Source organism: Pempheris klunzingeri, chromosome 2, assembly GCF_042242105.1.
Source record: "Pempheris klunzingeri isolate RE-2024b chromosome 2, fPemKlu1.hap1, whole genome shotgun sequence".
NCBI lineage: Eukaryota > Metazoa > Chordata > Actinopteri > Acropomatiformes > Pempheridae > Pempheris > Pempheris klunzingeri.
The window spans coordinates 1,984,303-2,009,883 of record NC_092013.1 but is presented as its reverse complement, the minus strand read 5'-3'; the positions used below and the strand labels follow the sequence as shown (position 1 = coordinate 2,009,883).

Genomic DNA, 25,581 nt, shown 5'->3' with positions numbered 1-25,581 from the left:
CCTGTGGGGATCTGTCCTGTGGGGATCTGTCCTGTGGGGATCTGTCCTGTGGGATCCAGGAGCGGCTCGGCTTGGACAGCGGGGTCTGATGGCCAGTGACGATACTTAGATATTGTCTATAGAGTCTTTGTAAATCCCTTCGGTTTGTTGGTTATTCCCCAAAGGTTCAGAACGGAGTCCACAGATCTGACCCCAGTGGATCACAGAGGGTTCAGAGAAGTGTAAATTACGTGGCTATCATGACATTTGCATGTAGACGGTCCGGCTAAAGGTGGCCGGGTCAGCTGGTGAGTGTCACTTTGAGGCTCTAATGGCCTCTTGCCTGTGGGAGCGAGGTTTGACTCCAATCCAACATAAACTTAAACAACCACTTATCCTCACTACATTTACTGCTTTTAATGCTGAGTGTCGTCAGAAGTAGTGTCAGTGCTTTCTGCTAACAGTGTCACAGATTAATGCGTTGCTTTATATTTGCTCAACTCTGCAGCCGTCTGTGATGATGCAAAATGACGATAAGTCGCTGAAATCTCAATATGCTGCTCTCTACTGAGTAAAGTACTGAGTCTGCTACAGAGGGACTCGTGAACAAGGCAGTGATTTAGGACGCATCTCGTTTTAGGCCAGTCACCAGACCACATAACATTTGAACATCAGTTCAGTATAATAAACAACTTGTAGGTACAAAAAGGATTGGAACTGGTCCACTTCATCGCTTCAGCCAGTAAACAGGCTGCAACATGACACCTTTGACCCAAAGACTGAAGACTGACTGTAATCAAAAGAGCATCAGTAGTTTTAGGGTTCTGACTCTTTCCCTCATGTCCATCTGCAGGTACGGTGACATGAGAGTGATGATGACCTACGAACTGTTCAGCATGTGGCAGAACCTTGGTAAGATTTTCTCTACACCTCTCCAAATTTCTACTGCTCCACATCTAAGACTGTAATTAAAACCAAAAGAAGAGACTTTTCCAAAGAGTTTAGTTTAGTTTCAGATGTTTTCTACTCTATTGTCTACAAAATGAAATAATGCAGATTCTAAAATCAAACCTCTAAATTCATTCCACACGTTTAGCCTCAGAACATAAAATCCATTTACCTGCTGATATCATTAATTATCACACAAACGTCTGTGCCGGTTGTAGGTGAGAATAAGATCCACTTCATCCCCGGTATGATCGGCCCGTTCCTGGGAGTGACGCTGGTTCCTCAGGTGGAGGTACGAAACATCATGATCCCCATCTTCCACGACATGATGGACTGGGAGCAACGCAAGAACGGGAACTTCAAGCAGGTGCAGAAACACACACACACACACACACACACACACACACGTGTACAGACGGTCAGTTATGCACAGTGAGGACGAGGGACCCCAGTTAAACGTATGTATGTACGTATTATCTGTGTGTGTGCAGGTGGAGGCTGAGCTGATTGACAAGCTGGACAGTTTGGTTTCTGAGGGGAAAGGTGATGAGAACTACAGAGAACTCTTCGGTTTGCTGTAAGGAACATCTCCCGTCCCGTCTTCCCTCTAACGCCCGTCTCTGCCGCTCTGTTGTTTAAACCAGTGTGCGTCCTTCCTCTCTGGTAACAGAAATTAACGCTCAGTTTTTCTGCTCTAACACTGCTGTCGTGTGTTTTGCTCTGCTCTGTGCTGCGGGACTAGGACCCAGCTGTTTGGGCCCTACCCCAGGTATGATATCACTTCATCAACACAAGCTAAACAGCAGCAACAGACCTCACTGGAAAAGACTTCAGCTTTAATCGTGTTTCTTGTGTGATCATTTCTGGGCGCTGAACTGGTGATGAGTTTTAGATAAGATCCTCTCTGCCCTTTAAGTTAACCAGTGCGTGCTTACTCTCCTCCTGACTAACTAACCCAAACTTAGGCCTGGTCAGTCGTGCTCATGGTTGCAGGGTTATGACTCTTCGTCACCAGTTTGTAAACGGAGCGTTAGGGTGCGTCGTCTAATCTGTGTCTGTCGTCCTTGAAGTCTGTTGGAGAAGATCGAGCAGGAGACGTGGAGAGAGACGGGCATCTCCTTCGTTACCTCGGTCACACGGCTGATGGAGCGACTGCTGGACTACCGGTAACATACGGGACACACACACACGAATATAAATCTCCAGTATCTTCACATAAACCTGGAAAGTCTGAGGATTCAGAAACTTTAAAAAACTTTTTAAAATGTTGTTCGAGTTGTGTCAATAGAAGCAGTCAGATGACGCTCAGGGGGATTTGATCTATTCTCCTTCTGTACAGAGGAGTTAAGATGATCAATACAACAAAATATTTAACATTTCTTTAGTAGAAATAGTGCAGAATCTTAAATATTTCTTTATTTATACATGTTATAACATCTTGTGTTATAAATGTTTCTGAAACTTTCTGGTTATTTCCAGATTTACATGAAATGTTTGTAGATTTTTAGCCTGCTGTAAATAGTCTGTGTGCTTTGTGTTTTCTTACACTGTTAAATATTGTTGTCGTTTTCAGCAACAGTGAATAAAAACTACTAAGTCTGAGAGGCCAGAGGAACAAAGAGCTTTTTATTGTGAAGTCGCTGTTAATTGAATCGTTCTCTCTCGTCTTTAGGGACTGCATGAAGGGAGACGAGACGGAGAACAAGAAGATTGGCTGCACTGTTAACCTCCTGGTAAGAGTCATGTTGATGTCTTACTCACCCACTCATGTTCCCAGCAGACTGTTAATTTAGTTAGAACCCTTTGATTTATTATCACAGTAAACAATAGTACGTTTGGATCAAAACTACGACTGTGCTGAAGATATGGAGATTTAGAAATCACTTCTGCGAGTGTAAAGAAATAACATGAGTGTGTTTTTTTTTTTATTATCTTCTCAGAATTTCTACAAGTCAGAGATCAACAAGGAGGAGATGTACATCCGCTACATCCACAAACTGTGTGATATGCATCTACAGGCTGAGAACTACACCGGTACAGCACAGTCACACACACACACACACACACACACACACACACACACACACACACAGACACTGTGTGACTGTGGTCCTTGCTGTGTCCACAGAGGCTGCGTTCACTCTGCTGCTGTACTGGGAGCTGCTGCACTGGGACGAGAGGCCGCTGAAGGAGTTCCTGCATTACCCTGCTCAGACAGAGTGGCATCGCAAGGAGGGGCTCTGCCGCAAAGTCATCCACTACTTCAACAAGGGCAAGGTAAGGGGTCTCCCTCTCCCTCTCTCACACACACACACACACACACACACACCTCATCCGTTACTTTGACAAGGGGAAGATAAGAAGACGACGCCAACGCAGCTCCACACAGACAGCACAGTTACACAGCCCAGTGAGTCGTCGGGCCGCTGACAGAAAGCAAAAGGAAAAGGCCTGTTATCAATCTTGTAACATGTGATTAAAGGTGCAGTCTGCAGGATTTAGGGGGATGACAGCAGAACTTTATGACCAACTTAAACCAAGAATCAGTGTTGTGTTCCTTTTAGATTGTTGCGTTTTTTTAGTCTTCATATCTCCACAGGGAGCAGGTCCTCCTCCCAGCGCTGCCCCACCATGTTTCTACAGTAGCTCAGAGCAGACAAACACTTCAGTTTGAACACCAAAATACCATTTTGTGTTGTGACAAAGGAAGTCTGAAGACTAAAAGATGGTTTAGCACAGGAAAAGGTGAGGGGCCATAGTCGGTTCTCTCTGAAGGGAGGGGGGAGGCGAGGGAGATTCAGTTGGTTGCAATCTGCAGACCTCACCACTAGATGTCCTTAAATGAACAGTTTCAAAGTAAATACAGCTAGAAGAGAAAAACACAAGAATAGTTCATGTATAGCTGTTAATTCAAGGTTATGGTCTGTGTGTGTGTGTGTGTGTGTGTGTGTGTGTGTGTGTGTCCACCAGTGTTGGGAGTTTGGCATTCCTCTGTGCAGGGAGCTGGCCTTCCAGTATGAATCTCTGTATGACTACCAGAGTCTCAGCTGGATACGGGTGAGCTGCTTCACATCTCAGACTGGTTTCTGTCACTCAGTGGAGTCAGTACTTGTCCCTCATTGACACTCGTTTATGTAAAACACGTGTAAACTTTATGTGTGTGTGTAGAAAATGGAGGCAGCATATTATGACAACATTATGGAGCAGCAGCGTCTGGAGCCGGAGTTCTTCAGGGTTGGATTCTACGGCAGGAAGTTCCCCTTCTTCCTCAGAGTGAGTTTAACTCTTTAAATCTTTTAGGTTTGTTGTACAATATGAACTTATTAGCTGCTGAATTATTGCTGTAATTTACCACAAAGAAGCAAAATACAGCATCGTTGCTTTTAGTATAAATCCTGTAGAAACCTGCTCTTCTTTGACTCTGTTTTGATCGGTTTTCATCATCCACACCAGAACAAAGAGTTCGTCTGCCGCGGCCATGACTATGAAAGGCTCGAGGCCTTCCAGCAAAGGATGCTGGGAGAATTCCCACAGGCCATTGCGATGCAGCACCCCAATCAGCCGGATGAGGCCATTCTGCAGTGTGATGCACAGTGTATCCTTCAGCAAGAGAAACCATCTGTGTGTGTGTGTGTGTGTGTGTGTGTGTGTGTGTGTGTGTGTGATTTGAACAGTTATACACCCCCCAGCTGAGTTTAGTCTCATGCTTGTGTGTTTGATGCTTGTCTGTTTTATTTGTATCTAAACTGACAGCTGCTGTGCTGTCTTGGTCTCAGATGGAAAACAGACCTCATTTTCAAGGGACTTCCTGATTAAATTAAAGATTAAAAAAGAGAAAAACAAGTTATTCTGAAACACTTCTCACACTGTGCTGTGTGCACATGTGTAAACAGTCAAGGGGTTCTTCAGGGGGAGGGAACCGGTCTCTAAATGTCTAAAGGAGTCTAAATGCTCCCTTTACCCAGTTATTTCTCTGACCTCCCTCCTCGGCGTAGACCTTCAGATCTACGCAGTAACACCGGTGCCGGAGAGCGTCAGCGTCCTGCAGATGGACCGAGTCCCCGACCGCATCAAGAGCTTCTACCGGGTCAACAACGTCCGGCGCTTCCGATACGACCGGCCCTTCCACAAAGGACCCAAAGACAGAGACAATGAGTTCAAGGTGAGCGTGGAGTAGTTCAACAGTCTTTGTTCTTCTCTCTCTGTCTGTAAATGATCTGATGTCTGATACTCACAGACTGTGGAAATGAAATGAATTACTTATTCTATTTATAATAATTAATCTAATAATCTAACTATAAAATGGATGAAGGATATGGGAATACAAATAATGAGAACATTTTATAGATCATTTCTATCCAACCCATTATGACTTCTTACAGCTTGTCGGAAGATCATTACTTTCATTAGATGTCTGCTTTATTTGTGCAGGCAGCATGTCTGACTTCTTAATGTAAATCATTCAAGTAGGCAACTGAATAAGGAGGGTGGAGGAAGTGTTGCAGGATGTGTGGTGTCTAAAAGAATGAACAACTACCATAAAACATGCCACGGTAAATCACAGTGTGAATGATCAAATGTATCTATGATATAAAAACAGGGTTAAACACAGGGTTCCTGTGGGTCACTGTCTTGATATAATATTCATTCAGTGAAGCTTAAAATAATCTCTATTTAAAAGTAAAATCACAGATTTAATGTAGAATCAATATAAAGGGAGGACATTTCAATCCAAATACTGTTGTTGAGCAGCATTTTTTTAACTTTGAGCACAGATTCTCCTGAACTAGAGATTAAAAGCTTTAAAGGCAGATTCCTTATATACAGAAATAATAACGAAACCAAAGCCTGTGTGTCAAAGAAGGCCTTTTAAATTCACTAAAAACAGTATTCAGATTAGGTGGACTCACTGCTTGTTGTGTTGTTCAGAGTCTTTGGATAGAGAGGACGACGCTGATCCTCACTCACCCTCTGCCTGGGATTTCACGCTGGTTTGAGGTGGACAAGAGAGAGCTGGTGAGTGAATGAAAAAAAAAATTGCACTCAGAGGTGGATTCACGCCGGCCTTCAAACTGTCTCACTGACCCCGCCGTCCGTCCCTCAGGTGGAGGTGAGCCCGCTGGAGAACGCCCTCTCTGTGGTGGAGAACAAGAACCTGGAGCTGCGGACGCTGATCAGCCAGTACCAACACAAGCAGCTGCACGGCAACATCAACCTGCTCAGCATGACGCTGAACGGAGTCATCGACGCTGCCGTTAACGGAGGCATCGCCAGATACCAAGAGGTCGGACCAAAAAACATTTAGTTCAGATCATCAGCTGTTGGAAGTGTGTGGTTTTTACTTTATATAGACAATAAACACACAGATGTGTACTGAGCTTCTGTATGATGGTAATATATCATCATCATTGATTTTTATGTCCTTTTAATGTTGAAACAAACCCGTTACTGCTGTAAAGTAAGATCTGTTTTAAGTTTCTGTGCTACATACTCAACCTACCGACGGTCCGACACCTCTTTCATGATGTATTTATCCAAAGACGTTACAGATCATCATGGGGGTCACTGGGGAAGGAGCTGAGTCAGAGTAAATCCACCGTGCAGTACTGTGTCTTCACGGTTACACTGAATATCTGTTTTCATAGTTGCTCTGACAGGCTTCATTAACCCCACAGCTCATTGTTAAAGCTAATCACCATCACTGCTGTCTGATAGCTGTATGACACGATCACATTTATCATGTACAACAGAGGTCGTACCACTACATTAAACATGCCTGACCTTCGTAAACACAATCACTTATCGGTGTTTGTCTCTGCGTCGGCAGGCTTTCTTTGATAAGGAGTACATCACCAGCCACCCTGAGGACACAGAGAAGATCACACAGCTCAAAGACCTGATGCAGGAGCAGGTGAGACATGATCTAACCACAGCGCTGGCTCAGCACACAGAGAGCAGCACTTTTCCTATCAGAACAAACCAGTTTTTAGCATCTGAAGACAGAGAGAAGATGGCACAGTTCAAGACCTCTTTGTAGATTCATCGCTCTCATGCTACACACATGAAATGTGGCCTTTTACCAAAGAAACACTGTCAGTTAAGTGGGGGGGGTTCAGTTTTGTTGTTGACATTGTGTTTTTAGGGTGTGAATGTGTGAAAAATGAAACTCTTAATTGTCAGTATGTGAAGAAAGTTTTGATATTTGATGTGTAAGAAGAAACCTGATGGCACTGCAGGAAAAACTCACCAAAACTTTAAGATTAATGCTGTGAAGAAGTTTGCCTGCACACACAAAGAGAACACATACAAGTATTTGCTCTCTCTGCACAATAAAAGTGTTGTCCAGTGATGCTTCGTTATTTCCCCACAGGTTCACGTCCTTGGAGTCGGCCTGGCCGTACACGAGAAGCTGGTGCACCCAGAAATGCGTCCCCTGCACAAGAAGCTGATAGATCAGTTCCAGATGATGAGGAGCAGCCTCTGCCATGTGAGTGCAGAGAAACATTTCTCTTTATCATATTTGTATTTGAGGGAGAAAGATAATGAGGAAACACTGGTACTAAATGTTGCTCCGACATTATTGTAAACTAGAGGATCCCTTTTGTTGGTGGATCGTCACAGATGAAAGCTAATTAGTAGCCTCTTCAAAGAGGATGTGATCATGCCTCGAGCTACAATAAGTGTGTCACAGCTTTTTCAACTTTGAACATTTCACCTTTTTTTTCTGATTTAACGTCTGGGGACATTAAACTTTTACCTCCCAGACAGCATACAGCACCTTCAAGGGATCTTTCTAACAAAACTGTATGTGGGTGTGTCTGAGCAGCACTTTTGGCAGGATACATGCAGATGTGCTGTGTGTGAGGGCAGTGTGAATATTCAGCGCAGTGTTTCTATGTGGCGTTGCAGGGTCTGCCTGGTTTAGACAAGGCTGGGGTCAACACTCCCAGAGGGATCCTGGCCTCTCACAGCCCCATGAGCCCCGAGAGCTTCAAGCTCATGCACCGGCACAGGTCAGCGGCACACACTCACAAACACACACATACTTGTGATCATTAAACTTAGGTATTTTACACCTGAGCCCTGCTTTTACATATTTTGGATCTGAAAGGTTTAGATAAAGTACAAAAAGTTGTGGAACTGAGCCAAGAGCCACAAAATTGGCTGAAGTCCAAGATCAAATTAAAAGTGCTTGTTTTTATTCACTAACAGTCTTAGATTATTATTCTGAGAGAGAGTCTGACAGCCTGATTGAAAAGATGGACTGTTTTTGTTTAACCACAAACAGCTGTTACATCGCTCTCCTCGAAGCCACCAGACTTCATCGATAAAAACAGTCATTTTATCTTGCAGCACATGGTGGTTGGTGTTATTGTGTGTTAAGCAAATGTTGCGTTGGATCCAAACTTACCCACTGAAATACCAAAGTTGCGCAATATCACAAACAATCTTACCGACGGAGGCAGCGTTAGACCTGGTGGCTTTGAAGAGAGCGATATAACGGCTGTTTGTGGTTAAACCAAAAGGATCTTCCAGGTCTCTCTCTGTAGGGATCCTTTCCATGATGCTGTCACACACTTAGAATAACACTCTGAGCCTGTCAGTGGATCAAACAAGCTCTTTTAGTGGACCTACTGTGATCAGGTGCAGTTGTCCCAAAGGCTGCTGGCTGAGGTGATCTACTGGACCAGTTCCAACACTTTTACTACCTACCAGTCATTTTGAAACCAAAATAAGTAAAAATAAGCCCCAGGTTTGAAAGTACCAAAGTTGCCCTTAAAGCAGCAGCCTGTTAGACGTGTCTATTCACACACACACACACACACACACTCACGTCATCTTACTTCACACACACACACATCTTCTCACTGCCTTCTCCATCTGTCATCACGGAGCTGATCACTGATTTCATCTGCTGAGTCTCTCATTAATGATCTTTGCTAATTTGTACACATCACTCTCTGAAATTCTACCATTTTCCTTCTCTCTCTCTCTCCCCCTCTCTCTCTCTCTCTCCCCCTCTCTCTCTCTCTCCCTCCCTCTCTCTCTCTCCCCCTCTCTCTCTCTCTGACCATCTTTCTTTCTTCATCACATCATCCCACATCTTCCTTCTTGCATGATCTTGGCTGCAAACTCCTGCATCACTTTCATTCCCAACACATCACTTCATGCATGTTTTGGTTGTTGGCTGCCTATTTTCGGTTGTACTCTGTATGGCTCCCCGCTCGACCCTTTCCCCTCCCTCTCCTCCCTCCCCTCCCCCCCTTTGCCTACCTTCTCTTCTCACTCCATCCCTCCTCCTCTTTTTCCCACCATCCACCCTCGGTTGCCTCCTCCCAGTCCCATAGCCGTTTTGACTCCAGTGCGCAATTCCTCCTCCTCTCTCTCCTCTCATAACTCCAGTGAGACAGGGAACGTTGGCAGTCTGCTGATCCTGGCGGACGGCATGGTGGTGGAGCACCCCGAGGACTTCTACCGCATGCAGGTCACTGAAAGAGCCTTTTGTCACTGGGAACGTTGAGTTTTCACTCCATCAAGTCTTAGGTGGTCCATCTAACATCTTAGGAAGGAAGCAGTTTATACGGTGGAGGTCAGATCTGAAACACGTTTGGCTCTATGTCTTATTCTGGTTAATCAGATCCAGGTCAGGTCCCGTTCTATCAGAGTGGGTCGCAGGTCTGTTTATCAAGAGGAGCTGATATCATGATCAGCGCTGATCACGACAGAAAGGCACAAGCACTGTATGACGACCACATGTTGTATCCAACATCATATATCATATTATCAATCAATCTTTACTTTTGTAGTTCCAATTCATAACCAAACTCTTTAATTAAGAGAGACTCAATGATTCAAGAAGATTCAAAATTAAGGATTCAAGAATCCCCATGTGAGCAAGAGATGGTCGGGTTTGTCGGGGCCATAAAACAGAACCACAACCTGTGTCTTCTTGGTCATGCTGCAAAACAGGCCTGTACATAAATCTAAAAGAATGACCAGCAAAGACTGAAATGATCAGGTCCAGCTGGATCGCAAAACACATTTTCTAGGACAATTAGGATTTGGGTCCATTATTTTAGCCCCAGAAGACCCTTATTTTAGGGTTCAGTATCTTCAGACATAATCCCAAGTGCCATGAAATGTGATAGAGGCACAAACAAAACACACAGATCCAAACGAGTGAAAGTCATGTTTTTCAGTACCGGCCCTTGAAAATAGAAAACACCTCAGAATGGGGAACCAGTCAGCCCCCCATAAGTACACACATGTGGACATCCCCAGACTTCCAGCTAATAACACAGTGTTTGATTGAAACTTCAGGGGATCTAACTTAAGCTGAATGTGATATATAAGCTCACAGTTTTTGCCTTTTTTAGATTTGAGTGAAAAAGCATCTGTATGTGGGCATTTTGTGCACAACGTTCCTTCCATGTTGTCTTCATGTAACTTCATGTTACAGTGCTGCTTTATGTAAAATACTCTGGTTTATATTTACTCTCTGCAGCCAAGCCCCTCCTCCTCCAGCCTTAGCTCCACCCACTCTGCGCCCTCACAGATGATAAACTCCACCCCCTCCAGCATCAGAGGTGAGCAGCTCAGATAATATCAGAAAGTAATCAGAAAGTTTGAGGTTTCAGAAACATTTAAAAAGTCAAGATATTATGACGTAAGATAAAGATGAAATATTCAAGGTTCTGCACTATTTCTTACTATTTCTTACCATCAAGTTTAAGCACCTTTTGTTGCATTAATCAGCTGAACTACTTTGTACAAAAGGGGAGGCAGATCAAATCCACCTGAGTGTCCTCTGAAGGCAGCACCTCAAGGAAGTCTTGATTCAGTTGATTAACGCCACAAATAGGCTTAAATTTGATTGGTAGAAAAAGTGCAGAATCTTAAATATTTCACACATAATAACATCCTGTGTCTTTAAATGTTTCTGAATCCTCCAACTCGATGGTGAAAATATTAGAGATTATCTGTGTTCTCTCCGACTGTTTGTTAGAGTTTCACGATGCTAACTTCATCTCCCGTCTGTCTCTCTGCAGTCGGCTCTCCGTCTCTGCCAGACAAATACAGACACAACAGAGAAATGCTGATGCTGCTGCCGCCTCACAGAGAGCGGCCGAGCAGCGCGATGTACTCCAACATCACGGAGAACGGACAGGTACGAGCTACGTCGGAAGTGATACAACTTTAGGGCCTGTCCTGGTTTGTATCTCTGGTTTGTAGAGAGAAATGATGGCGGACGCAGGACAGCATCAGCTCAGAGTATAGAGAAGTATAGTGTAGTTCCCTGTTTGCTCAGACGGTCACAGAGGATTTAAAGTCTGATTTCTCACCAACTCCAGTGAGGAAGGTGACTGTTAACGTTTCACATTCGTCTCTGCAGCCAACCAACTTCCAGCGAGCGTTGTTCCACCAGGTGATTGGTCCGTGTAAACCCTGCAGTGACCCCAACCTCTCTGTGGCCGAGAAAGGTAGACGGTCACACACACACACACACACACACACACGTACGCACACTATTTTGTGTGCAAGTTATGTGTAAAAACTACACTACATTTATCTTCTCCTCCTCTCTATGCTCTCACCCCCTCTCCCTCCCTCTCTCCTCTCCTCTCCTCTCCTATCACACCCTCACCTCCTCCCCCCTCAGTCCTCACCACTCCCAGTAGTTGGAGTTTGGACAGTGGTACCAGAGAAGCCTTCCCCTTCCTCTCTGCCCATGTTGGGAGTGTCATGGCGCCTCCTGTTCCCCCACGCAACCTGCCTCATGGTATGACACTACGTTTAAGAGAGAGAGTGTGTGTGTGTGTGTGTGTGTGTGTGTGTGTGTGTGTGTGTGTGTGTTTTACATATTTATGTGTATTTTTGTGTGTGTGTTTTCTGTCTGACTCACCTGCATGTTCTCTTTGCTTTGTGTGTGTTAACTGTGTTTTGAGGATGTGTGTGTATATGACTGCATGTTTGTATGTGTGTGTGTGTATTTCTTAGTGCATCATGTGAGTGTGTGTGTGGCTCCACCTAGGTGTGTCTGAGTGTGTTTGTGGTGTTTGCTGCTGTTTTTCGTGTGTTGTCCTGTCAGAAATGTCCCTGTTGTTGTTCCTCTGGTATGAACCTCGGCTCACATCATTTCTTTACTTCTTTTTTTTTAGACTAGATCAGGATTAACTTTGGTCATTCTTAAATCTTTAACCACTCCCACTGCTCACACAGGAGTGTGTGGATCATCACTATCAGCTCCCCTGATCCAAAAAGCTGATAATTAATTATCTTATAGCATCTAATGCAGCAGTTGTAGCTCCTCATCATCTGTGGTCTCTATGTTTGACCGGTTACTGGACTGAGACATGATTGTCTGGCATGTGCAGGTTGTTCTCTGTGTCATGGCTGCTTCCCTGTGTTATGGTTCCCTGCATCTACTGTATGTGGACGTTGTGTGATTTGGCGTCAGATAGATCGGTGGTTTGCAGCGGCCGGTGCCGCTCCATCTCTTCCCACCCACTCCTCCACATCGACACCTCCAGACAGAGTGAAAACCTCACTGCTCCTCCCGACCACATGCCCCCAGTCAGCCACAAGAACAGAAGTAGATAGATACTCATTAAGTGCCCCACAGTACACTGTGTCAAAGCTTTGAGCACATGAAGGGTCATCCAGTCACACACGAACAGTAAACAGAGGTTGATCGGATCAAAACTGTCTGCATGCGTCCACAACTGGTCAAAGAGAAAGTGTTTGATTTGGCTGAACTGACCCTTTAACCGCTCAGTTTGTCTACACAGGCCATCTGATCATCACGGTTTGTAAATAAATCCTCAAAATCTGGAATTCAGAGGCTCTTTGAAAGAAGCACCTCCTCCCACACACACACTCCTCCACCTCCCTGCCTTCCTCCCAGTCCTCCTCCTGCCCACTTCTACCTCACTCTCTCTTTCTCTCTTTCTTCTCTTCCTCTCTCACCTCCTCCTCCTCCTCCTCCTCCTCCTCCTCCTCCTCCTCTTCTTCTTCTCTGGTCTGAGGTATGAGTGCACCTCTCTCAGTCAGTCCTGCTGTGTCTCCCCCTGTAGGGCAACACCTGTCGATGCACTTTGATGCTTTCCACCACCAGGTCAGCGACCTCCCTCCAGCTCTCCCTGCGCGCTCCTTAAGAAAGGTACCCTCCTCCTCCTCCTCTTCCTCCTCCTCCTCCTGCTCCTCACTCCTGCTGTTGGTCTGGATGATTGTCTGTCTGTCTGTCTGTCTGTCTTTTAGCTCTCCCCAAGAAAGGCACATTAGTACGTGTGTGCATTTCTTTGTGTCTTTATGTTTTTGTACCACAGTCAGGGAAGTTGTAGCCTCGCTAAGCGTCTCCACATCGTATGTCTTCATCCCTGCGTCTGCACGATGACTTTAAATGAAGCGTTTTGTGCCAGAAGGGGGCTTTTCTTCATTTAAAGTCACATCACAAACTACAGCTCTTAGGATAGAAAAGTAACAGACTGAATGTGATGTGGCAGCGCATTTACAACAAGCAGCCATCCAGAGAAAGACTTTACCACCGTTATCTGTCTCTGCGTGCTTCTGCAAATCCAACATTTTCCTTTTCTGCTCATTGAGGTTTTAAAAGGTTTCAAAACTGAGTGGAAAATAATCTGTGAGATTTCAGGAGCTGTTTGAGACTGTAACAAAGATTAAAGAGAAACAAATCGACCCGAAATCAGCAAAGGAAACGTCCCAAGTGTCTGTTTGTTTCCCACTTTGGTTTTTACTTCTCATGGAAGAAAATGTCATCTTCTTTGTTTTCCTGCTTTCTGTCCCTTTTCTAGTTTTATTCTTAGTTTTTACTCCTCCTGTACTTTTCTAACCTCCATGTGGTCAATTCCTAAACGATTCCTAAACAAAAACATTTGACTTATTCAGTTCATCCTGTCGTTTTTCTGTGCAACCTTTTTAAACGCTGTTAAAGGACCAGTCTGTAGGATTTAGAGGGATATTTTGGCAGAAATGGAATATGATGTTAGTAAAAATGTTTTCAATGGTGTTTAATCATCTGGAAATAAGAATTATTGTGTTTTTGGTACCTTAGAATGAGCCTTGTCATTTCTACAGTGGCCCAGAGTGGACAAACCAAACACTGAACATTTGTGTTTTCATGTCAGCCGCCGTAGTTCTTCTACAGGTTTCAGCAACTTTACCCTTAGATGCTGTTAAATCCTTCACACTGGTCCTTTAGATAAAAACTGAATTTTATTCTCATAGTGTTTTAGTGTATTATAAACTGTGTGGAGGTTTCATTGGGTCCTTTTCTTTGACGTGTCTGACTGTGACCACACCTGTCCTGAGCGTGTTCACGAGAATCTTTATGGGAGCTTCTTGTTCTCAGTTTTGCACCACGAGCTGCTTGTGTCCAAATTTAAAATATTATTTTCAGATAGCTGTCAGTGCTAACTCTGTACCTGCCTCTCTGTGCCCCCCTACCCTCTGCAGTCTCCCCTGCATCCTATACCTGCCTCGCCCACCAGTCCGCAGTCCATCCTGGATGGCAGTAACTCCACCTTGTCAGGCAGCGCCAGCTCTGGAGTCTCCTCCCTCAGTGAGAGCAACTTTGGCGGCACCGCCTCCTCCTCCGACCCCCCGGCCAGCCGCACAGACACCCTGGAGTCCGTCCCCAGCAGCCAGGCCTGGACCACCGACCAGGAAGACCTTGACTCGCCTTACCAGCCCGTCAGGTACAGCGTCTCCGAGCCTGAAGTCCTGGACGGAGTCAAACCCCCACCCTGCCGCAGCCACTCCGCCCCGGGAGGTGTCGCCCCAGCCCAGGCGGGGGCCCAAATCCAGCCCCAGGCTCCGGGTTCGGCCTCTACCGGAGCTCCACAACAACCACAGCAGCAGGATGGGCTGTCGCACCCCCAACACCACCACTACTACCACCCTCACTTCCACCCACACTACATCCCCCACCACCCACCGCTTTACCACCTCCATGAGCCTCCTCCAGCCCTGCCCCCCAAACCCTACCTCAGAGAGGGGTGTATCCCTGAAGAAGACCCCCTGAACACCCAGTCCGCACCCCCACCTCCTGCACCCAGGCCCATGCCACGCAAGATTTCCCAGCCCATAATCGCAGCAACCAAGGAAGAGCAAGCAAAGGTGGCGTGGGAGCACGGCATCAGTGAGGAGTAGGGCGCCATCGGAGGATCTGTAGAAACTTGTGACGAACAGAAAATAAACTCTCGTCAAAGAGAGAAACGATGAGAAAGACGTGGAAGCAGGAGCCGAACTGGAAGTGAGTGATAAAGTGATGCTGAGAGAAACAGATTCCCCCTCCGTCGTCCTCGTCCAATAACCAAACTAATCTGTGAAGGTAAAAGGTGGAAAAGATCTGCTCTGTCACCCTCAGCAGGCTCTCTGTCCCAGCTTTCAGCATCCTTTAACCAAATGACCTTTCTCGTGTCACCACATGAGCACATCAGACCTGATTTGTTCGGATACATTTAAAATAGACACCATCTAATCATGTTTTTCACTAAATCCATCATGATAAATTCCACAAATACAGAAATTCTAAATTCTGTCACACCTGTATTGAAGTTGCACAGATATGCATCACATTAGTTATTGATTTTATTTTCATTGTTAACTGTAATTTAATATTATCATTCAGAAGGTTAAAGATTTTAAGTTTTAGATAAATAAATAACTGAAGATATTTAAACAAGCAGCACTTTAACAAAGCAAAAGAGCACCAAAACATTTAATAATTATTATCTCTACATATTTTTTATAAATGCAGAATTATAAGAAGAATTATAGGAGGCTGTGCTGCAGGTTGGGATTATTTAGCTGTAATGTGAGGACAAAGTGAGGATCTCTCTGAACAAAAACCAATCAGACAACACATCAAGACTGTGAACGGGAACCTAAATCCTCCCACCTTCATGTTATCCGTCAGACAAACTGCTGGAACAACAACGGCCGACCAGTTTTTAGATTTCCCAACACGAGAATCAGAGTGTAGACAAATGTAACATAGAAGTGAAGAAATAGAATTTATATTTAATCCTTTAATGCTTTCGGTTGGCGGTGAAACCTGTGGAGAAATATGCAAGATGACTGGCGTCCTGAGCCGTTAGTAGCTGCTGGAGGATGACGTGAGGACGCCTCACACACACACACACACACACACACACACACACACACACACACACACACACACACACACACACACACACACACACACACACACACACTCACACACACACACACACACACACACACACAAACACACTCACAGGTCCAATAATAATTGTATTTAAGCCTGAGATGTTAAAAAGGCTTTTTGATCTTTTTTGTTTTTCAGCTGAGGAGGTGTTCGAGGGAAGGAGGCGCTAGATGGCAGACATTTATAGAGAATATTAACTATAGTAAATATACACTTTTGCCATTTTTTTATGGAAGTAACGAACTGTGACATTTTTTAATCCGGAAACTGTTTTGTACGCATGTTCATTCGTCAAAAGTTGATCCACAAAGGTAAACTAGTGGAGGCACTGGAGAACTGATGTCTTTATAGTTTAGGATGCAGAAAGCTCGAATCATCGAGGATGTTGAATCTACAAGGGTTAATCCGGGTGATCGTGGTGTAAAAGTACTGTGAAGGATAAAACTTTTGTATTTTGTTTGTTTTTTGTTTCACTTGTAGCCACCAGCTCAGATTATGTACATACCGTCGTCCTGTAATCCACCTAATGAATCCCTGCTCTCCTGTGGCCTGTGAACAGCTGTTAGCTCACCTGCTTTAGCTTCGATACGACCATGCCGTGTTTCTGCTGCAGCCATTTAAGACGCTCGCTGTATTCTGCCTGATGCCGGATCACCTTCTCTCTATAAGCAGAGACGCACACGGTGACCTGTAACCTTTGTAAGAGCAGCATGTTTAGACACATTTATTTATGTGCACAGACGTGAATCACAAAGTCTCAAAGGGAACAGTTTCTACTTTAACTTATAGGATGTGAAATGACAAAGTTGGTGATGCTCTGTTTCTTTACGCACTGTTTTGAACACCAGATGTGGATCAATCCGCCACTGAAAATAGACCCTAAATGCACTATTTCCTCCAGTTTCAGCCAGATGTGCTAAAAACTACGCTGACCAACTGACTTAGGATAACTTTTTAAATCAGCCAAACCTTTTTTTTAAGAAAAAAAACTTGAATTGTATATTTTTGAGGTGTTTTTAAAGATTTACATCTTAAGTAGGAGCCGTTAGTCACAAAGTGTTCAGAGAAGAAAACATAAGAAACAGTGGTCTTGTCCATTCAATCTGTTCGGTTCAGCTCCTGTAAATGTCCTCAGTAACAGTTTTACCATGTTTGCTTGTTTATTTTCATTTTATTTCAATATTATCTTGACTTCCTGCCTCGAATGCCCGTTAGCTGTGAGGCGCCCAAAGACAGAAAACAGAAACAGAAAACTGCTCTCCCCTGTGTGACTGACAGCTCATTAGCAGGATGGACAACATCCACAGCACTGACATAGAGGAAAATTAGGATTAACCATGGCTGCATTCCATTCAGCTTCTGGGTTCTGCTAGTGAGCATGCTGGCTCTAAATGGGACGCAGCCATCATGCGACATATCGGCTGCAATTTAAGCTTTTATTTCAGGACAAACTTTGTTCTTTTGTCTGGATTTTTCACCATAAAATGTGTTTTTTTGTGGTGGTTGTTGTCGGAGCTTCGTGGATCTGCAGCTTCCACATGAACTCTAAATTCACAAATATATATTTGTTTCAGTATTTTACTGACGCGACTCGTCCTCTTTGCCTCAGAGCTGGATCGGGGTTGTTGTGGTGAATTGATTCGGTGCAGGTGATGCGCTCCGGCTCGAGGTTTGTGCTCGGTGTGTGCTGCTGGTTTTCTTCTGGTCAAAACTCAAACATACGGCTGAAAGCTGTAAACTGATTCGGTGTTGTTGCAGTAACAGACGTGTGGACGTGCTGCAGTGAGGCACTGGCTGATTGTGAGTCAATGGGCCGCTGGACTTTGATGCATAAAAGCTCTCAACCACAGATAAGAGACGTTGAAGCCATTAAAACTAATAGAATTCAGAGGAACACAGCTTCTGCTAAATGTTGAATTATTTTCTCATGGTGTTGATGAAATGGAGAGACGCAGTTTGCCAGTTTATTAAAATGAAACACACCTTGAGCTTGACGCACTGCATTCATTCACTTCTCTACAATGCTGCATGTTTCTGCCATTCAGTTAATCATGTAACATCATGAAGTTTTGATCTTTCAGAGGAGCAAAAAGGTTTAAGTCTGCGTCAGAGGAGTGAAAATGATTCATCTTCATTGTGCTTAGAGAAACTTGTCTCTGACGGCGGGTGCTGTGATTTATTATTCCTGTTTTATTTCTGCTTTAAATGGACAAAGTTTGTACACTGACAGAGAATCACATTTCCTCCTGCGGTCTGAAGGTAAATCCACTCATCACATGTTACGACATGAATTTCTGGCAGGTTTGATTCAGATTGTTTTGTATAATTAGACTTCTACACTGCGGCGTTGATTGTGCTGTTGGGAAACAGAGATGGTCCCACAGACGAGCTACGTAAAGAACACAAGCACTCGTGATGCTGCTCGGCTCACGGGTCAGAGGGGGGGGTCACAGAAAGCACCTCAGCCTGTGCTGTGACATCAGTGTGAGCTTTGTGAAAGAACAGTTTGGCCAAAATATCCCACTGGAGATAAAAACACTCAGTGTCCAGTTTGTTAGGAAAAGTAATGCAGTAGTCCTCCTTCGTGAAGTAATAACCCAGGTTTTGGTTTCAGAGTGATATTTCTGTTATTCAGCCAACACTCACTGATATGCATGAGGTGGACAAAATAATAGAAACACCTGTCAGTATAACATGACCATTCTGGCAGATCAGCAGCTCTGTATGACTGTTTCAGCTCAAACTGTGATGGACTGTTGAACTGGCGTCCTTTTAGCTCTGCGGACTCTAATAATAAGAATAATAATAAAGATGATACTGGTGATAAACTAGACACTGAGTGCAGCTGATGGGTAATTATCCAAACCTCAACAATTGCTGATAGATTTTTCACGGCTTTAAAATGAGAAGAAAAAAACCTATGCAAAGCCCATTCATGATCAGAGATAGTTTTTTATTTAGTGTCTAATTTGGATTCTTTTCTGTTTTGTACTTTTGTTACTGAGTCGTTTTTCTAAAAGAAACAGAATGAACACGTTTGAGTCAGCAGAGAAAATCTGGTCCTTTATAAAAGTGACAAAAGAAACATTTCTTAACGCTGAACACGAGGAGAAGTGAGTAGAGGAGGAAACAGGGGCCAAACTACCACAGCTTAACTTTGTGAACGATCTGAAAACACATTTCTCACGCAGCGATGCACGTGGCTGGACCGGCACTGAGCACGATGTGACACTAAAACCACTGAACACACTTGTTTGTTTTTTTGTAACGCTGTCATGGATAAAACAAAAAGAGGAGGAGGAGAGTGAAGGGAGAGCCGGTGGTCAGCGGTCAGAGGAGACGGGTTGATTTCTGTGTACATAAACGAGCCGAGTGTGTATTTATACTGACGATAAAGGGCAAACCTTGTAAACATGTAGATTGTGATTGTCTTGCCTTGTACTTTCTGATGTAAAACTGTTTTTAAACCTAGACAACAGCAAACAATACAAGCTCCTTTTGTCTAATTATTCGGATTATTTCAGGGCAGCTGAGCGGAGGTTTGTTATTATTATTATTATTATTATTTTGTGTATTTTGCATCAATGACAAATCCAGATAGTGAGAACTATGACGGTATTCCTTTGTACAATGATGCTAATAAGTATTTCTTGTATATAAAAAGTCTTTATTGTGTTAGCATGGGTATAAACTGTGACGTGTATGACAGTAGATGTAAATACTCACGTTTCTTTTTTCCTACTCACTAAACAAACTGCTGTGTTGTGGATTCATGATTAATGACAAACATTAAACGATAATGTTTTATGGACTCCGTGATGATTCAACCTGCCTTTTTTTCCTCGTGTTTAGCTGAAGTTAAAGTAGCAGGAGGAGGGAAAGAACGCAGACTGATGCAAAATACAGCAGCGGCTCTCACAAAGTCCAAACTCTCCATGAAATGAGCAGACACAACGTTGTGCCCTGACCTTTGACCTTTGACCTTCTTGCTCAGACATCTCAGTCAGTAGCGCAAAATTTGAACAGTGTTTTCACCAACTAATCTTTTCCACTATGGACTCTTAGGGTGATTTTCTTTACTGTGTGTTGTGTGTTTCTTTAAAGATACAAAGTGAGCCTGCTTTTTGTCCCTGTAAACGTTTCCATGGTCACAGTAACGTCACTGCAGTAAGTTTAACATTTAAAGCAAAACTAAAAACTAGTTAAACTTGGCAGGACAGAGGAAACTCCCAGGGGAGGCAACATTAATGTTCATCTGCTGAAATAAACAGACAGCAGTTTTCTTTCTATTTTAAAGCTGTTTCGTGTTGAGGGTAAAGACCCCGGAGCTGGACACAGGACTGGAACCTCCACCAGCAACTTATTATTATTATCTGGGGAAAAACTCTGAAGTCAAAAAGTCTTGAAAAAAGGCACTAAAAAGGCCGATAATCTAGTTGTGTGTTATTTTTCTTTCGGCTGTTTTAATGGTTGATACTTGACACACGTTCCCGCCAACAGTCTCACCTCCTTCCCACTGATCTGACACACCAGCAAGGCACCAGAACAGAAGACGGCTGCTTCAGGTAAACCCATAGACCCATCACAGTTCCATATGCACAAGCGCCCATAGCTGCCAAAGACATGTCGGGTCCAGAATTAAAACCTTTCAAATCAAAAAACGTGTTTTCGTGGATTGTCAGTTGTTCAAGGAGGCAAGTTTATCTGGGCCGCAGGTTTCAACAAGGCAAAAGGCATAAAGGCAAAAAAAAACTGGAATAAAGAGGAACAAACAGAGTAACATAGAACAGTAGAATAAAATAAACAGAGCACATCACAATGTCACAAACAAAAGCGCAGTGATAACACACCAGCGACAGACCGGATCAATGGGAAGCTACAGCACATGTGAAGTAGCCTGCAGGAACACAGGGTGCTTATTTTTTTTTTATTTTCGTGCCAGCACATAATAGCGGCGGCCTGAGGGCAGAACTAAGACTTCCTTTAAAAAGATATGATCACGCTGACGTGCTACATGCTCTCCATGGTGTCTCTTCTAGCTGATAGTCATCTCTTTTTTTTCGGCTCCCAAGTGGAGCAAAGATTTTTTTGTTGCTTCAATAAATTTATTACCAAATTATGTGTAAAATGAATTACTAATGTAAAAAACTCATTATATAGAATATTTATTGTTTATATTGCTTTATTAATTTTAAATTATTTAGTTTTACTGGGGTCATGGAGCTCTGGGCTGCAGGTCTTGGTGTTGTCCTGGATGATGCAGTAGACACACTGGCACCTTCATTAACAGCAGCTTCCCTTGCTTGTCTTTCCTCCTCTAACTGAACTGATGGGTGAACAGTACACACACGTCTGTGCAGGTTGTTTGTGGAGTTTTCTGTCGCTCATGTTTCTCACCTGTCCTGCCTGCAGTCTCTGACCATGCAGCAGTGCTCTCTCACGCTCTCACCTCTCCTCCTCACTCCAGTTCGTGTGCTCATGCGCTGGGTGTTTGCCTATTCTGTGTAGTGTTTGATTTGAACCTAATGATAGTAAAACCTTTCTCTCCACGTCCTCCACCAACATGTTTTTGAATACTGTTAAATGTCTTCCTGCGTCAATCAAGTCCCAGTTTCTCTGCCAGTTTTGTGTACAACTCTTCATTATTGTTTGAATCTCCTCATCGGGATCACAGTATGGATTAGCTTGAATTGGTCAGCCAGTATATCAGCTGTCCGATCGCCTTCTACGCAGGAACCCAAAGGGAGGAGACATTCCCTCTAATGTAGACTGAGCAGAACATGACAGGTTTCATATGTCTCATCCTGCCGACATGACAACTTCCCAGTTGTCTGAGGTGATGATGACTTTTTTTTAGTAATTCACGGTCAGTGTGCACTGACAGATGGTCAGATGTTGCCTTTTTAACTGCTTCGTGATGAGGGATGAACAAAGTCCTGCCTGTGGGCCCAGTTTCAGGCTTTTTTGAGTCACCTGTAAGTATAAATCATTTATATCGGTGCTGATCTACACAGTTTTTGGCAGCACCTCAGGCTTGTCTTTCAGTTTTTATTTGTAAAATACATAAGCCTGAACTTTGCAATAAAATACGTCCAACAAGTTCAGTCACATCACAGACCTTTTTTTAATCTTTACTCTGCCTTATAGTTACTTATAGAGCCGGACTTTCAAGTTCTGCTGCTAGTTTGTAAATCACTCAGTCATCTCGGGCCAAACCACATTTCAGATAAACTTCCTGGTGATCTCAGGTGAGCATCGCCCCCCCTTCTTACGGTAATAAAGCACGAATGAAACTGTGAGAGCCGTCACGCTCTTTGGACATGTACACAGTAATGGGCACGCAGTGTGCCATGGGGACATTTTGTTTATGATGTTGCTACAGATAAAACATTCTGTGTTTGGTGATGTTAAGGTCAGGTTAGTGTTCTTCAGTAACGATAGTGTCAGTGGGAAGTTCCCACTGAGAAAGAACACATGTACCCGTAACTGTGCGTGTGTGGGGGTGGTTTTTCCGAGATTCTGCGCCTGAAGCAACTCTCACGAACTGTAATTGATAGTGGAATAACAGAAGAGGTTGAGCAACATGGAGCTGATATTTCTCATGCAAGTGTCTTTGTTGTTTCAGGAGCTTTCAGCTGTCAGAAGTGCAGGTGGTTATTAAGAAGCACCTGAAGTGACTCTTCTCCAAATCAAACAGCAGGTTGCAACACAGCAGCCATTGTGTGGGACTGATACCTGTCAGGAAATATCAAAGGTGGGAGTGTCTGCCACTTCAGGGTCTGATTTTCATTTAATATCCTACAGTAGTTTGTCCCCACCACCTGAATTTAGCTCAAAGTTCAGCTGTAGTTTTCTTGCTCTGCACTAACAGCACCAGCTGCATCCACCCTCCTCTGCTGCTCTTTCTCAGGTTTCTCCTTTATTTTAAACTCAGGTGTGTTGGTGTGTGTGTAGCTTCTCTCTTTCTGAACACCTGTGTGCTTCCCACTGTTTCTTGTCACGTTGTGGTCATGTAACCCTGGAGTTTGTGCTTCTTCTTATTATTAGTTTTGGATTTCTTGGATAATAGATAGTTTTGTTCATTACCTGTTGCCTTCTGGTGTTTTAGCATTTGTGTGCAGCGGCCTGCAAACTGACAGTTGTGCTGCACAGATATAAAGATATAAGCCTCAGTGAATAAAGCTGACGTGACTGGAGGCCGAGGTGTGCAGCTCCTGAACAGTAAAAACCCCAGAAGAGGGGCACACTGGGCAGCAGGTGGGACTGAACCTGAACCAGTCCACTTCCATGTGGCTGCACTTTACCTTTTTCCAAGCAGGCGGAGTCACAGCTGAGTGGAAACTTTATTGTTTCATGTTTGTCTTTAATCATGAATCCAGCATCTTTCTTCCAAGGACACATGACCTCACTTTGACCTTTCATGTGTACTTTCAGCTTCAGCCATCCACAACTGTATTACTGAACTCCTACAAGGAAAAACTTCCAGTTCAGATCTCTACAAAGATGAAAAACCTTCCCAGGGAGGTGTTTCTGACATTCTGTATCTGAAGCAATAAATGTAAGTGATAGTTAAAACTCATCCGTGGTTTAATAACTGCTGCAGCTGATATTTCTCATCATAGTTTCACTGCTGAATTCACGAGTCATCGTCAACGCATGAGGAGACGCTTTTATTGTGAAGGCGGTGAGCCGGAAGTGGTGCCGCCCGCTGAAGCTGACAAACCCAAAGTGCTGCTGGACCAATGAGTGGTGAGGAGCGGCTGCAGCCTCGTTCAGAAGACACTGTGAAGTGTTGACATGTTGGATCCTCTCAGCAGAATCATGCAGCTTCTTCCTGTCGCGTGTCTCTGTCTCCTGAGCTGCTCTGCAGTCGCGGATGGAAACGGTAAGAAAAGTAAAGAGTGACTCAGTGAAGCGGCTTCTGCCTTTATTCTGCATTTAGAGCAACCAGAGAGCGGGAACACTGGTGAGGCTGCTGTGTAGTTTAGTGGGCAGGAAACACTGAGACACTGTGAGGAAATATAAAGACCATCAGCGCAGTATGACGTCATCTGTATCCAATCATTAGGATCGATACTAAAACTCATTGACATGTGATCACAGCATCCCTGTGATTGACTACAGCCGAAAACCAGACCTGCTCAGTATCATCAGCAGCTGTCGTAGAGGTGGTTTATAACTTTAAATGTGGCGTCAGTGCTGCTGCAGTGTGTGTGTGTGTGTGTGTGTGTGTGTGTGTGTGTGTGTGTGTGTGTGTGGGCGGGCGTCGTCTCCATCCTGTCTGAAGCTGCACTGATGTGCAGAAGCACCACTCTTCCTCAGAAGCTCTTCCTCTGAGAGCTGAAGTGAAAGCTGCACCGACTGTGTGCCTCTGGACTCTTTTCTTGTTTCTGCTGAGGTGTAACATCCGTGTGGCTGCTACCTGAAGCTGGCTGTGAACAAACCCAAGCAGGAAGCACAGTGACGCAGAAAGGTTTTCATGTTTCAGACGCAGCCGGTCAGACTCTGCAGGAACACTGACACAAACTAACAGCTCGCTCACATCAAGCTCTCTTTCTTTCTGCCTGCAGACACAACACAACTGGACAAAATCAGCTTCAGACTCATTTAGATTCAGATTTTCCTCTTTATTTTCCTCATTAACACAAATATGAGCTTCTTCCCCTGCAGCAGTGATTCCTGGGTAATTACTGGTTAACAGGTTTATTGTAGTTCATCTATTGGGCCTCACTGACATAGAAAACAGTGAATCTTTCACCTGTGTGTGTCTCGTCCTTCTCCTCTCTCTCCCACACACATTTTACCAACCAGTGATGTTTGTGGTGTCGTGTTTGAATGTGGGTGATAAATGATAAGAGCTGTCGCGCCAACAGGGGCTGAAACAGTTTACATTCAGTCTCATTTCTACTGGAGAGCAGCAGCGTTAACCTACATTTACTAATTAACCGAGTCTGAAACACAACCAGAAATGAGACGGCAGAGGAGAAATCCAACTGCTCACTGAACTGCTCATGAACTGGTGTCTCTGAGTGATTGTTGGTGGCTCGTAGATGTTCTCTGACTTTCTTTCTACTCTGATTCATACGTGTGTTTGTCCTCCAGGGTCAGAGGTCACCAGAGTGGTGAAAGAGGACGGCGATGCTTTGTTACCCTGCTCCCTCAGCACCGAGCAGAACATCCAGTCAGAGCTGTTTGACTGGAAGAAAGATGGCCGCAACGTGTTCCTGTACGATGCAGCCGACGAGTACAACAGCGGCCGCTCGGGTCAAGATGTGCAGTTCAAAGGTCGGGTCTTTCATTTTCAGGACCAGCTGAAACACGGCAACGCGTCCATAATCATCAGGAACACAAGGGTGGAGGACAGCGGAGACTACACCTGTGCTTTTCCACGTCTTCAAGGCCACGTGTTCCACATTAAGCTTGTTGTCGGTGAGTTGAGGAAACGG

The 25,581-nt window shown here is 44.3% G+C and overlaps 1 protein-coding gene across 1 annotated transcript in view; it reads left to right on the top strand.

The window, feature by feature from the left end:
• Positions 1-15,096, top strand: part of LOC139220197 (dedicator of cytokinesis protein 3-like) — a 106,073-nt gene extending 90,977 nt beyond the window's left edge. The window contains exons 32-55 of the mRNA XM_070852270.1: positions 833-891; positions 1,146-1,294; positions 1,419-1,504; positions 1,670-1,696; positions 1,998-2,093; positions 2,600-2,660; positions 2,868-2,961; positions 3,056-3,204; positions 3,898-3,984; positions 4,096-4,200; positions 4,381-4,522; positions 4,923-5,089; positions 5,857-5,943; positions 6,032-6,211; positions 6,755-6,838; positions 7,298-7,414; positions 7,816-7,940; positions 9,268-9,412; positions 10,433-10,514; positions 10,977-11,095; positions 11,321-11,408; positions 11,588-11,707; positions 13,002-13,087; positions 14,401-15,096. Coding sequence (XP_070708371.1) covers positions 833-891; positions 1,146-1,294; positions 1,419-1,504; positions 1,670-1,696; positions 1,998-2,093; positions 2,600-2,660; positions 2,868-2,961; positions 3,056-3,204; positions 3,898-3,984; positions 4,096-4,200; positions 4,381-4,522; positions 4,923-5,089; positions 5,857-5,943; positions 6,032-6,211; positions 6,755-6,838; positions 7,298-7,414; positions 7,816-7,940; positions 9,268-9,412; positions 10,433-10,514; positions 10,977-11,095; positions 11,321-11,408; positions 11,588-11,707; positions 13,002-13,087; positions 14,401-15,096 — 3,151 coding nt within the window. The remainder of the gene's footprint in view (positions 1-832; positions 892-1,145; positions 1,295-1,418; positions 1,505-1,669; positions 1,697-1,997; positions 2,094-2,599; positions 2,661-2,867; positions 2,962-3,055; positions 3,205-3,897; positions 3,985-4,095; positions 4,201-4,380; positions 4,523-4,922; positions 5,090-5,856; positions 5,944-6,031; positions 6,212-6,754; positions 6,839-7,297; positions 7,415-7,815; positions 7,941-9,267; positions 9,413-10,432; positions 10,515-10,976; positions 11,096-11,320; positions 11,409-11,587; positions 11,708-13,001; positions 13,088-14,400) is intronic.
• The last annotated feature ends 10,485 nt before the right edge of the window (positions 15,097-25,581 follow it).